Source organism: Macrobrachium nipponense, chromosome 43 (genome assembly GCF_015104395.2).
Source record: "Macrobrachium nipponense isolate FS-2020 chromosome 43, ASM1510439v2, whole genome shotgun sequence".
Classification (NCBI taxonomy): Eukaryota; Metazoa; Arthropoda; class Malacostraca; order Decapoda; family Palaemonidae; genus Macrobrachium; species Macrobrachium nipponense.
The window spans coordinates 42,260,923-42,275,659 of record NC_061104.1 but is presented as its reverse complement, the minus strand read 5'-3'; the positions used below and the strand labels follow the sequence as shown (position 1 = coordinate 42,275,659).

The 14,737-nt window shown below is 36.7% G+C and overlaps 1 protein-coding gene across 1 annotated transcript in view; it reads left to right on the top strand.

Moving 5' to 3' along the window:
• LOC135213901 (peripheral plasma membrane protein CASK-like) overlaps positions 1–14,737 on the top strand; it is a 164,298-nt gene that overhangs the window by 30,055 nt on the left and 119,506 nt on the right. Inside the window, exon 2 of the mRNA XM_064247997.1 lies at positions 7,828–7,940. Coding sequence (XP_064104067.1) covers positions 7,828–7,940 — 113 coding nt within the window. The remainder of the gene's footprint in view (positions 1–7,827; positions 7,941–14,737) is intronic.

Here is a 14,737-nt window from a genome sequence, read left to right as displayed (position 1 = left end):
GGATACACACACACACTTCATCCGTTAAATGTATGTTTATACATACCATTTTTATACAAGTCGGTGCAGTGTGTGCGTTTGTTTATACAGATGCATAGTGGCGGGGATATTAGCTTTAACCAAAATTTGTGGCTGTTTGCTGAAAGTAAAACTAATCAGTTGTACAGGTTCCAAGTCTTCATGAGGACAGGTGGGTAAAATAAGAAAATGTCTGCACCCAACTCGTCATATGATTTACCTGTGTATTTCATCATAAACTAGAGTAGCATTGTTATTTGAATTATGGACGCAGTATATATTTTTCTATTTCATTCTCAAAATCATATTGCATTATTACGCCTTACTTTTAGATGCAATTACAGTGATCTCTGGCGCACACCTAAACTGTCCTAGCGATTCAAAATACGCGCAAATCTATCTATTCGACATAGCATGTGGAAAATTTAGGGGTAAAGTAGAAAAAACGAGGAAACATGTATGGCGGAAAATTATTATCAACTAAAAAATTCCCTTTCAGTTAACATATACGAAAATATATTAATTCCGAGGTAGAGCGAATTGGATATTAAAGGACACTTGTAGCTTATTGCATGTATATGAATCACGGTGATGTGATAAAAATTCACACACACACACACACACATAACACATTTATATATCTATATCATATATATAATAATAATTATATAATATATATATATATATATATAGATATATATCCTATATATATATATATATATGAATCACGGTGATGTAATAAAAGTTCACACACACACACACACACACACACACACACACACACACACACACACACACACACACACATATATATATATATATCTGTATACGTGGGAGGGTTGACACTGATTTTGTAATATGTTTACAGAATTTAATGTCATCTTCCTGATTCATATCGGTAATTTCTTTTGAAATCAAAAGTCCACTGAAGGTACTATTTTGAATAAATCATCTAATGTTGTAAGCGAGTCACGGCAGTATTTTCCGTTGGGCAAATTGAAAAAATCCTCGTCGTTACTATATGGGACATTTATCAAAATGAAAAAGTAGTTGGGGTTATGAGATTGCCTCCATAATGATCCACGGTGTGTGCAAGGAAGGTAACAAATGGCTCCCTTCTGACATTTCTATTTTCGCCGTTGAAATTATAATTCATTTTGCCCTGCTTGTTGGCCTTCTTTTTCCCCCCCTTTTATTTAGGTTATTATTTATCATGTACCTTTAAAGTTTAAGTGGTTTGGTACAACTTAGTATGTTTGCATCTTTTCTTTCTTTTAGTTCACTTATTGATGCTATTTGGTTGGAGGTTTTATTTGTATTAGTGTATTCTATTAGAATTTGGTGTCATTATATATATATATATATATATATATATATATATATATATATATATATATATATATATATATATATATATATAAATAATGTATGCATGTTGGTCACGTGAACTATGAAAATTCTTGTCACTCACTCCATGGCATTTGGACCTTATTTAGTTAACGCTTTTTATCCGATAGGAGCGTGGGGGGGGGGGGGGGGGGGGGTGGGGGGGGGGGGGGGGGATGGGTGATCAACACCCCCGCTCCCAAATCCTCCTGTCATAGAAAGAGCGACCTTATGAGCCGACAACAAAAATCGACTCGGTACGTGTTTTGGTTATATTGTTATTTTTGCTTTCGTAAATTTCGTAATTTCAACGCAGTACAAAATTTTATTCATATCCTTATGGTACTACTTTCAAAATTCACAAGCGACTGAGCAAGGCGTCATGTATAGACCATCAGTTTAAAGCATTCTTTTGAAATATCTTTAAAATTCATAAACGAAAATTGCCTTATACTCGGTTATGATTTTAATCTCACATATGCATACGTCTGCATTCATGCGTCTCCGTGCATACTCTCTGGCATGGGCTGTGTGGACAAATCACCGCTTACTCAAGAGTATTATAAAATGAATTAGTCATCAGAAAGGTTTTTAAATTTCCTCTCATTTTGGGAAGAACCTTAAACAGTGTTAATACTCATATAGTCAGCGTCACATTGCCTTAACATGTAATTCACAACGTCGCGTTTCGCCGAGACGCGGATAACGCTTTTTCTAACGAAATTACAACTCTTCCTAGACTAAATTATTTGCGTTTCAAGCACTTCTGTCTGTCTGTAAAGAAAGGAGAAAGGGGATGGCTCGTCAACCATTTTCTCATTCACTATGGTTTGTTTTTGTAGTTTTCTGTAAAAGAAAACTATTGCGAAGGCTATTTGTCTGTCCGTCCGCGTATTTTCTGTCCGCCTTCAGATCTTAAAAACTTAAAAACTTAAAAACTACTGCGGCCAGTCATCAAACATACCAAATTGCAGCCTAGTAGCGTCTGTAGTTTTGATTTGATTAAAGGATGAAGTCACCCATGATCTTGCGAACGGCAGCGCCGTAGGTGTCAATAACAGGACACCATCGGGCCGTGGCTGAGAGTTTCATACAGCCATTATGCGCTGTACAGAAAACTCGATTGCGCCGAAGAATTTTGGGCGCATTTTTTTTTCTATCTCATTTATTGTAATAATCACCCGACGTGTGTCGGTCAAACGGGTAAAGTCTTCCTCCCCTCGCGTCGTTTTTCCTCTTTCGGGAGGCCTCCCCTTTCCTCTTTGATCTCACCCGGAGACCCTCTTGTCGTCATCCGCAGATAATGAAACTCGACGGTGCTTATAACTGCAGCATATCGAGGGTGGGGGGGGCGGGGAGGGGGTGTATGGGCATGGCCTTTGGCACATCCCAAATGAATCGTCCATATGTAAGGGACCCGGGATGCAAATGTAAAGGAAAGGTCTTTCTGCCGTTGAATTCACTTTTAAGAAAGACGGACATTATTTCTTTTTTAGATTATTTTTTTCTGGGATTAAAAATTTCTCACTTGCAAGTAAAGAATTTTTGAGATTATAATCTTTCTTCTTCTTTTTTATTTATTTATTTATTTATTTATTTATTTATTTATTTACTTATTTATTTATTTTTAGGAAATTGGCGAAGAAAGATGACTTCACTTCGCAATTCGCAAGAACTTATTATTGAGTACGAATTTGAGATTGTGAGAAGGTATTTAATTCTTTAGGTTATGCAAATTTGAATTCTTACCTCGTGATATGTTGCATAATTGGTCGTATTGTATTACTCATTGAATAGGAAGGTGTCACACAATGATTGATTTTTTTTAATAATTATAATTCATATAATAGTCGTCTCTTTTCCGCATGGTCTCCTGTAAAGAGTAGGATGAGAGAGAGAGAGAGAGAGAGAGAGAGAGAGAGAGATAAACATCGGATCTTATAGACTTCAATGAACCGGTTTACTGGAGAAATAGATAGCTCGTCAGATCAGAGAAAAATGCTGTGTGTCTCGAAACCGCGTTTGCCTCAGCGCATTTATCCCAAACCTTTTGGAAACCTGGACCACATTTCAGTATATGTGAAGAAGTCAGCCAGCATTGTTTGTCGTCATCGCGAGGGAAAGGCAAGCAGAGAGAGGCAACAGCGATAAGAGATAAAAGGGTAGAGGCACAGGCCCGAGGAACTCGTCAGATTCCCCTGTTTGCTCAAGTTAATTAGTCCTTGAGAACCGAGTACGCAGAAACTGGCACCGGAAACGATTTACGTTTATTTGCATGCACGTTGCACTGTAAATATGAGTAATATTATTTAAATATGTAATGTGTGGCATTGTCGGCCCCCTCCTGGATTTAAACATTTGAAATGACTCGTCTTAAATGAGATAACTTGTCAATTCCGGAGAAGTGTCTGTTAATATACTTAATGGAAATGGCTGGGGTTTTACGTCTGCTCTTGGGAGAAAGAGCCCGTGCCGGCGTAAAGCCTGCTTAATTGTTGTAGATTGGCATTATGAGCATATTAAAATAGTGTACATATAAGTTATCGTTGACGTTGAAATTATCCTTATTCTTGTTCAAACAGCCGCGTTTTTTGTATGTATTGCTGTGCTAGAGTGTAAGGAGGCCTTAAGCTACGAAACTTAGCTAACCATTCGCTGAGCAAAATAACCCCATACTAATTATATGCGAGACGATAACTTTGTCGCTCTTAATACCTCGGCCACTTTATGCAGTCTTTAAAATAATTTCGGAGAATTTGAATAATTTTCCAATGAGCAAAAATTGATTCCCATCAATTTTTGCTCAGTTTTCTGAGATTGACATCTCAGAAAACTGACAATAGTTTTGTATTTCATGGCATATTATGTAAGTCTTGCATTTTGCATAGACCGTGTTTTGAACATCATACCTTCCACCTTATATACGGGCTCCTTTATGAGAAGCGGTAACTAACCGGGATATTTTAAATTTTTATCTAACAGCGATTACGTTAATGTTTTTCATCAGCGATTAAGGGATTTAATTTTTTTCATCAGCGATTACGTGATTTGATCTTTTTCATCGCCGATTAAGTGATTTTTTTTTTTTTTTATTAGCAGTTATGCTAAATAAATTCGTAAATGATTGTATGTTGCATATGTGTCTGGAAGTTTCTATAGGTTTGTCTGTGAGAGAGAGAGAGAGAGAGAGAGAGAGAGAGAGAGAGAGAGAGAGAGAGAGAGAGAGAGAGAGAGAGATAATAGCGGAGAAGATCGTCTGGGAGTTCTGGAATGGGCAAATGAAACTACGCTACTGGGCACTGTTTAGGCGATATTAGTCCGCTTATTTGAGTTTATAATATGACTATAATCCTGGCCTGTCGTTTATTGTTTGTCTAAGCGCTAGTTAGCAACTGCGAGGTCTATATTTGACAGGTTTGATGAGAAGTATGGGGATTCAGTCGTATCACGTCGGGAGGTATCTTCGTTGTATCAGCTTTTTTTTTTTTTTTTTTTTTTTTTTTTTTTTTTTGAGGTTTCTGTAGATTGTTAAAATTTCGAAGTACTACTACTACTACTACTACTACTACTACTACTACTACTACCACGCGAAATTTTCACGCATTTATAGTAACTAATTAAAAAAAAAAAGACCTTAGCTTTCTAAGCAAATTTCCGCAAAATAGAATACGAGTAATTATGTTGTGATGAAGTATAAACTCGAGAAGAAAAGAGAAGTATGGGCATCGCTGCCACCGGAATTTTGAATTTGAACATAATCAGACATGAGCTTTTGGAAGCGGCCAACCTCCGCCAAGGCTGAGAAAGCATCCCCCTCCCCCCACTCATATCCTTCTTTCAGATGCGGGCTCCCACTTCCCTGTAGGCGGGGTGTTGTCAGTGCACCTCATGGGGTGCACTTAGGCATGACTTCGGTCCTTAGCTGCGATCCCTTTCGTTTCTTTTACTGTACCTCCTTTCATATTCTTTTTCTTCCATCCTACTGTCTACCCTCTCCTAGCTATTGATTCATAGTGCAACTGCGGGGTTTTACTTCTGTTGCGTGTTTGGCATTTGGCCTCAATTCTATATTCAATTCAATCTCGTTGGCAGTCACAAGTTCCTTATCTGTCAAAATCGTGGCGACAAAAAATAGTAAAACGAACTACGAACAGAACTTCTTAGGATGAGGCAACAGGGGGCTGGCAAATAGATATATACGCAACTTACGAGCTCAGAAGTTTTTTTCAGAAAGGCGAGGAACAAGGAACATGACAGCCAAACGTTGCGTCACAAACTATCTCGATTTTCAATAGTTCATTCACAATTACAACATCGCCATGAAGACTTTTCTTTGATTGTACAGAAAAGGAACTACAACCATCTTGGCACCTCACCGGTGAGTCAGTGCTGTGGTGACGAATTGCTCACACTAACTATTAGAACCTTAGGCACACAATGTCAACGGAAAGATTACTACTTAAAGAAATCTTACTGAAAATATTCAGGCAGGATTTTTACCGTCTGATTTTTGCCTACGAAACGAAAATTCTGTAGAGGTGGAATGTAGATGTAAAAACCCTTAGGAATAATACCTCTTCTTCTGGTACACAATAATTAAAAGAAAGGTAAGAGACATAGGCAACGTCAAGTCTTATTTGATATTTAGAATCTTAACTACTTCGTTACTGGGTACGTGCAGTTTTAATTGACAGCACGATAGCTACCTAGGTCAAGCGGAAACTACAAGAGGTTTGTGAGGAAACGACCCGAAGTACCTATCGTCCTCGCCTGTTGTGCAACTCTGACTTTCGCTAATGAGGCCATGCTTGTAAAGTACCAGAGAGAGAGAGAGAGAGAGAGAGAGAGAGAGAGAGAGAGAGAGAGAGAGAGAGAGAGAGAGAGGTGGGGGGAATCGTTGCATATTGAAGGCTCCCTTTCGAGAACATAAAGTCTAAGCAGATTATTCCCTGTAACTTTATTTCGCAGGCACAGCTGTAAATGTGTACAAATAGTATTCAAGAAATTATTTTTACATTAATGCTACAGTAAATATAATTAGTTACCTAATTTATTTAGGAATGAAATGGGCGGTTCCTATTCTCCCATCTATCCACTCGCCGGCTTACCTGTAACAAGAAGCTGGATGATAGATTGATATTTGGAGAGGCGGTTTGAAAGTTAATCACGATGAATCTCCGTGTTTTTTTTTTACGCCCCTCTTTTCTCTCTCATGACCAGATGTTTTGGAACTTCTGGCTCCATTCATGGTATAAAGTCTCGGAGAACTAATTTCACACTTCCTTCTCTTTTTCGACGAGTTATAAAAAACAAGAAATTATCCCAATTTCCGCCACCTCCTCCTGACTTTGGAATCCAACTTTCATTTTCCCTTTTAACTTTATATCAGCTTACCACATCGGTGCTTTGTGGGCTAGAAAAAAAAATAATTTGGAATTGGGGTATAAATTCATGAGACTCATCTCCGAGGTTAATGATGTTTTTCTTTTATGCTTCTGAAAGTTGGATCATGAAATATTTTTAAGTGGTTCTTTCAAGTGGCCTTGTTTTTAATTGTTTATTCTCTTTAACTATTTGTCCGTTTTGGTCGTTGGTATAATCTAATAATTATATTGGTAGTTTGTGATAGTTGGTTAAGTATATACATCGAATAGGATCTTCCCTAGATAGTGACCCCAAGGGTTTTCGGGGGTCGCTATCTAGGACTAATATATCTGTGTTCGAATATATTAAAAGGAAATACAACTGCATTCGAATATATTATAATTAAATGCAATTGTATTCTAATATATTTAAAGGCAACGCAATTGCATTCGAAGATATTAAAAGGAAATACAGTTCCATTCGAATATATTAAGAGGAAATATAGTTACATTCGAATATATTAAAAGGAAATACAATTGCACTCGAAGATATTAAAAGGAAATACAGTTGCATTCGAATATATTAAAAGGAAATGCAATTGCATTCGAATATTTTAAAAGGGAATGCAACTGCATTCCGATTCGTTTATGTTGTGTTTTTACAGTGTGCCTTAAACCGTCTTAAACCTTTTAAACATCGGAGGCCTCCCTTCCTTATATTTTTTTCAGGAAATGTGCGAAAACTAGTCGCGTGTATTTAATTCACATGTCTTGTATGTCGGGTCATTTTGACATTAAAGATAAATATTCATTTTTTTATTCATATTTTTTTCTTTTTTCATCCTGGACTGATGTCTAATTCTCTTTTCCAAGAGGCCATTTAGCTTGTTTTTATTATATATATATATATATATATATATATATATATATATATATATATATATATATATATATATATATATATATATATATATATATATATATATATCATTCCAGACCGATGTCTAAGTTTCTTTGCCACTTTGAATGAAATACATTGTGTTTTCCCTTTCTTTTCCAGGGGGCCATTTAGCTTGGTACGTCGATGTGTCCACAGAGAATCTGGTCAACAATTCGCAGTGAAAATCGTGGATGTGGCCAAATTCACGTCCGCGCCCGGTCTCTCTCTCAACGGTAAGACCGATGTTGTTTTTTTTCCCTTTTGTGCTTATGTCAATTTTCTCTCGCTGAAAAGTTTTCTCCAAGTCTTTCTTTCACTTTTTATATTTCTCCTTGTCTTGCTTTCACTTTGTATTTTTCTCCTTGTCTTTCTTTCACTTTTTATTTTTCTCCTTGTCTTTCCTTCTCTTTATATTTTTCTGCATGCCTTCTTTTATTTTCATCCAGTTCAGAAAACGGGCTTTTATGGTTGTGGTGTGACTGAGGGAGATCCCTTGCTTTTGATATTGCCGATAATATATTTATTTGGGACGTCGATGCCGTTATTATAATAATAATAGTAATATGCTAATAATGTAATAAATGTTTATTTCAGCTGTAGGCTTTATACATGGAATACACAAAGTAGAAACAATACACACGATGTAGATACATGAGATATTAAGATTATAGAAATGATTAGTTTATCCAGACCTCTGAGCCTAATAAAGGCTCTTTTTGGGCGGGTTAGATACATGAGATAACCTGATAAAAAATTATAATCGGCAAATTCCCTTACAGTTGCTGAAGAAGTAGAAAAAAAATAGTATTGATAATCATGTTAATGACCGTAATAATATTGTGAATAATAATAAAAAAAATATTGAAATTATAAAAACGTCAGGTGTTCTTTGCTGTTCGTGTACAAGTCTTTTTTTTATGGGTCAATAACTTCTGCTTTTAATCACTTTTTTTTTCTGAATCACGATACCGCCCACCATATCCCTGTTATTTTGAAGATCATCTTATTGTGACGTAGGCGTGGTAGTCACTTCCATTCAGTTAAACCTTTGGCATATAGCGACGGAATGGTAAGATAGCTCGTGACTGACTGACTGACTGACTGATTGATTGATTGGTTGTAAAGGCTGGTCAAAAGCTCCGAGGAACCCGGAGGAAGGGTTTTGTCTTGTACTCTCCTTAGGGGCCTTTTCGCCGCATTGCTTCACACAGGAGTATTTTAATTTAGCTGATGCACCCATTCGGGTTCCGGTTGATTCAGGCCGAAGCGGAGGAGAGGTTTCCCATTTCGGCGACTGGAACTCATTTCCGATTCACCACCATCAGCTGATGAATTGAAGTCACTCGCAAGAAGAAAGTGGTCCATTAGCTTAGGTTTCTCGAGCATCGGGCAAAGAATCCAGATGCGGGTTTATAAGATTGAACATTTCTGATGTTTTTGGTAAGCACAGTAATGACTTTTGTTGCGTAAACTTTTACGACTACTTGCTTATAGTAAAAAAAAGAAAAACATTTATGACTACCAACCCATTGTTAGTTGAATTTTTACGATTATCAACACATAGTCGATAGTTTACTACTACTTACCATTTAGTAGTGGAACTTATACGGCTACGTTCCTATTGTTAGGAGAACGTTTACGCTACTACCCGAACGTTTACGATTACTAAACCGTTATTAGACTAATATTTACGAGTGCTTACCCAGTGTTCAACCCTGATGACTACATAGCTATTGTCTACAAATGTTTACCTATATATGTTCTCTACTTTCAAAGTGGAAATTATCCTCAAGCCACCTATACATCTTGTCGACATTGATTTTCTACTAGCTGAAAATCAGTTTTGACAGGATGTGAGGTTCTTGGAAAGTTATTGGCGGAAATATAATTTCTGTATATATACATACACACACACACACACACACATATATATATATATATATATATATATATATATATATATATAATATATATATATGTATATATATATATATATATATATATATATATATATTATATATATATATATATATTATATATTTATAAATAAAGATAAAAAAATGCCACGAAGGAAAATAAACGAAGGAGTCTGCGAGATCTTTCGGCTGAAAAGCCCTTTACTGAAGCAGCTGCTTCAGTAAAGGGCTTTTCAGCCGAAAGATCTCGCAGACTCCTTCGTTTATTTTTTCCTTCGTGGCATTTATCTTTATTTATGGATTTATCACGTTCCTAACTTTCGTGATTCTGTTATACATATATATTTATATATATATATATACTGGTAAAATGTTCTGTTTCAACAGAATTCCATCCAATAAAAGGAGCCCATAAAACACCAAAATATATAGAGAAAAAGTACTATATTTCAGAGACTGCTGTCTCCCCCTTCAGGTATATGAATGAGAAAAGTTTACAGAAAAGGTGGTATTTATACCAAGAGATCCATCCACAGGTAAGTCAGTTTAGGTCACCCCCGCTGATAATTTTCCTTTAATCTTCTTAAGCGTTGGTTGAATGAAATTCTTGTCAATCACATGTGAATCCCATGCTCCTTTTGAGATGTTCATTACCTGCCTCTCTTTTATTAAGGCCGATCCATCATTTGACTCTTGTACCGGCAGTTGCTGCTATAAATTATACGTGACAAATTCCAGTTTATTCTATAGTTATGTTCATTTATATGGTTGAAAATAGCTGAGTTCTGTTGTCCATACCTAACTGACCGTTTTTGTTGTATTAATCTCTGGGGAAGTGATTTTCCCGTAAATCCGATGAAAGATTGGTCACAGTCCTGGCGTGGGATTTCATAAACCCCTGTGTCCTTGGGGATGTCTTTTGTTGGACGTTAATCAGGGATTTGGCTAAGGTGTTTGGGTAAGTAAATACAAAAGGGTTAGATTTTCCGAGGGTCTGAGTCACCGTCTTAATCCTCTCCAGGTGAGGAATTTTTATTTTATTGTTGGGTGTCTCTGGTCTTGTCTTGAGGGGGTCGGTAGAAAATTACGTTTTGCTTTGTAAATTGCTTTCTCAATTATATGGTCAGGATACTTTAAAGACGAAAGTTGCTTACGAATTAGTTCAAATTCTTTTTCCAAGAAATCTGGGGAACAAATTCGTAAGGCTCTTAAGAACAGGTTGCTGGCTACACCTATCTTGATAGCAATGTCGTGATAGCTAAAGTAGTGACTGTATGAAAGTGAGAACGTTTGTTTTCTGTATATGGTAAATTTGTATTCTGTCGTGTGTCTGATTATTAAAACATCAAGAAAAGAAATTTTGTTGTCTGTTTCCCATTCAACTTTAAATTTGATGCTGGGCATTAATGCGTTTAATTTTGAAAGGAATTCATTAAAACTGCTCCACTTATTATCCCAAAATGTTAGAATATCATCTACATATCTCATCCACAGCATGTTTTTGGGTTTTGTTGTATTAATTACTATAGTTTCAAAGTATTCCATGTGCAGATTGGCTAAAACAGGACTTAAAGGACTACCCATACTACACCCGAATTTTTGCTTATAGAATAATTCCCCGAAAGAAAATACGTTATTAGATGCACATAATTCAACTAACTTTATTATTTTGTCAAGCGCCAATGGGAAATGATCTGAATAGGGAGATAATTTTCCCCTCAAAAACTGAAGAACGTCCTGTACTGGTACTTTTGTAAATAGGGAATCTACGTCAAGGCTTAAAAGTTTTATGTTGTGAAGTGGTATATGTGCTTCTCTGAATTTGTGACAAAAATCTTTCGAATGTTTTATGTGACTGGGAGAAAAAGTGCCTAGAAAAGGGGAAAGGAGGCCATCTAACCATTTAGAAATTTTGTAATTGAAAGCTTCGGCACATGAAACGATGGGTCTGAATGGAAGATTGTCTTTGTGAGTTTTGGGAAGGCCATAAAAGTTGGGGAGTTTAGGATTAATTACTTTAAATTTCTCTAATAGTTCAATACTCTTCTTGTCTTGGCCAATTAATCTTACTTTCCGAAAAAATTTTGTGGGGACGTTTTGGAGGGAATTTTTCGTCAGTTTGTCGTAAGCGTTAGTGTCGTTGATTTTGTCGAGGTAGAAGTCTTTGTTCATTATTAAGATTTTGCCGTCTTTGTCTGATCTACTTATTAAAACATCTAACATTTTTAACGAGAGGATGGCTATCATAAATCTACGGGGAACAGGATATTTCTTATTTAGGTCAGTTAAAGCATTTAGTAACTCCTTTAAAACATATCTCTTCACGGCTGTAGTTTCTGTCAGATATGAATTTATCAAAAGCCACTATGAAGTCTAGGTTGTTTTTGCGGTCTGGCATAAGGGCAAAGGATAAGCCTAGATTTAAAACTAAATGTTGATTTACAGTAAGGGGGGGGTGTTGATAAGTTTAAAACTTTGTCTTGTTGCTCAAGACTATTCCATGTGCTATTGTCTTAAGTTATTTAACTTGCGTAAAAGTCTGTTGGAATGAGTCACGCTATTATAGGCAGCAATGTCGGAACAGAATGAAATCAGATACCTGTGTGGTCCGCAGTGAGGAGGCGAAGAGTAGACTGGGTTCCATATATCACTCTGCGTAGTAAGAAGATGTTTTTCGTGTTGGTGATTCTTTCCTCCAGGAAAATCTTATGTGAGAGAGGGAAGGGGTCCGATTGCAGAGTCCATTTCCCGCAATCCGAACTTTTTGGTAGTGCTTGTTCCTTGAGGCATTCTTCTAAAAGTGCTTTTGATTTTTCAGCCAGTGTAATCCAAGCAGTTCTTTCTCAAACTTGCGAAAATCTGGCTTAACTTCTGGAAGTAAGTAAAGAATCGTGGAAAGGCGGTTGAATTCCATAATGGGCCCGAATTGACTGGTAAAAAATGTTCTGTTACAACAGCATTCCATCTAATAAAAGGAGCCCATAAAACACCAAAATATAGAGAGAAAAGTAATATATATATATATATATATATATATATATATATAGATATATATATCATTTTCTATATGCATGTAGTATAAATGTATATAAAAATGGATGTATGTATGTGTGTGTTCCAGGGTAACTGAAACGCATTGAGCAATTTCAACCAAGATTGGTATACATATGACTTACTATCTTGAAAAGAATGCTGTGGGGGTACGACATCACTAGCGCCAAAGGTCACCAAAAGTGGTGGAGGTGGGAAGGGCTTCCCTGAAACAGGGCTGGTTCTGTCCGTATACTTAATAACCAAATAAACTACGAATGTATAATACCTCATTCCGGTAAACACGTGACTCACTATCTGGAAAAGTATACTGTGGGGTGGTGGTTAAGATATCAGTGACACCCAAGGGGGATGGGGTGGGAACGGGGTGAGGTGTAAAAATACCCGAGAACAACAGATATCAGTGTCTAATCCAGTTTTCGAGGTCGCTGAGATGAATAGTGATGCTCACGATGCCCTTTAAGTCCAAGTTCAGGTCTGGTAGGAAGGGGGAATGAGAAGGGGCAAAAAATAAAATGACAAAAATGGCTGGTATTAGTGTCTAATCTATAGTTTTCAAGGTTGCTGAGATGAATAGTAACACTTCCAATGCCCTGTAAGTCACACTTCAGCCCCGATAGGAATGGGGATGAGAAGGGGTGAAATAGGAAATGTCAAAAATGCTGTGCAATATAATTGAAGCAACTATCTTAACAGGAAAAGAAGAGAATGAGAGAGTGAGAGGAGAGGAACTTTACCTTACAGACCTTACATCTTGTTTGGGTTGCCCCAGGTCCCTCAGTGTGAGGCACCTCTAATGTCTACCAGAGAGTTGCTAGTACATCTTCCGGTATATTTTGCACTTCCAATCTTGGATGGTCTGGGGTGCAGTTTAGATATTTGTCGAGCTTATTCTTAAACACATCTACGCTCACTCCTGTTATATTCCTTAGATGAGCTGGCAACGCATTGAATAGACGCTGCATTATCGATGCTGGTGCATAGTGGATTAATGTCCTGTGTGCTTTCCTTATTCTTCCTGGTATAGTTTTGGGCACTATTAATCTACCTCTGCTTGCTCTTTCTGATATTTTTAGTTCCATGATGTTTTCAGCTATTCCTTCTATCTGTTTCCATGCCTGAATTATCATGTAGCGTTCTCTTCTCCTTTCTAGACTATATAATTTTAAGGATTGTAGTCTTTCCCAGTAGTCAAGGTCCTTAACTTCTTCTATTCTAGCTGTAAAGGACCTTTGTACACTCTCTATTTGTGCAATATCCTTTTGATAGTGTGGGTACCATATCCTATTGCAATATTCAAGTGGACTACGAATGTATGTTTTATAAAGCATAATCATGTGTTCAGCTTTTCTTGTTTTGAAGTGCCGTAACAACATTCCCATTTTGCTTTACATTTTGCCAATAGAATTGCTATTTGATCAATTCGCATAACATGTTCCTTATTCATCATCACACCAAGGTCTTTAACTGCTTCTTATTTGTGATTGTCTCATTATTAGGTCCCCTATATGCATATAGCTTTCCTTCTCTGTCTCCATAGTTTATTGATTCAAATTTATCAGAGTTAAATACCATTCTATTTACCTCTGCCCAATCATATACTTTGTTAAGGTCTCTTTGTAGCGCGTTCCTATCTTCATCACAAGTAATTTCTCTACTTATTCTTGTGTCATCGGCGAAACTACTCACTACCGAGTCCTTAACATTACTGTCTATGTCTGCAATCATAATAACAAACAGTAATGCAGCTAACACCGTACCTTTTGGCACACCGGAAATTACCTTAGCTTCATCCGATTTCTCATCGTTTGCAATAACTATCTGTTTTCTGTTGTGTAAGAATTCTTTTAACCTTCTTCCTTCTTTATCCACGATATTGTGTTTTCTAATTTTCTTCGCTAATATATTATGGTCTACCTTGTCAAAAGCTTTTGCAAAGTCTAGATAAACCACATCTGTTTCATTTCCGCTTTTCATATTTTTGCATATGTTCTCACGGTGGACTAACAGTTAGGTTTGTGTACTTTTTCCGGGTACGAAAACCATGTTGCCCTATATTAAAC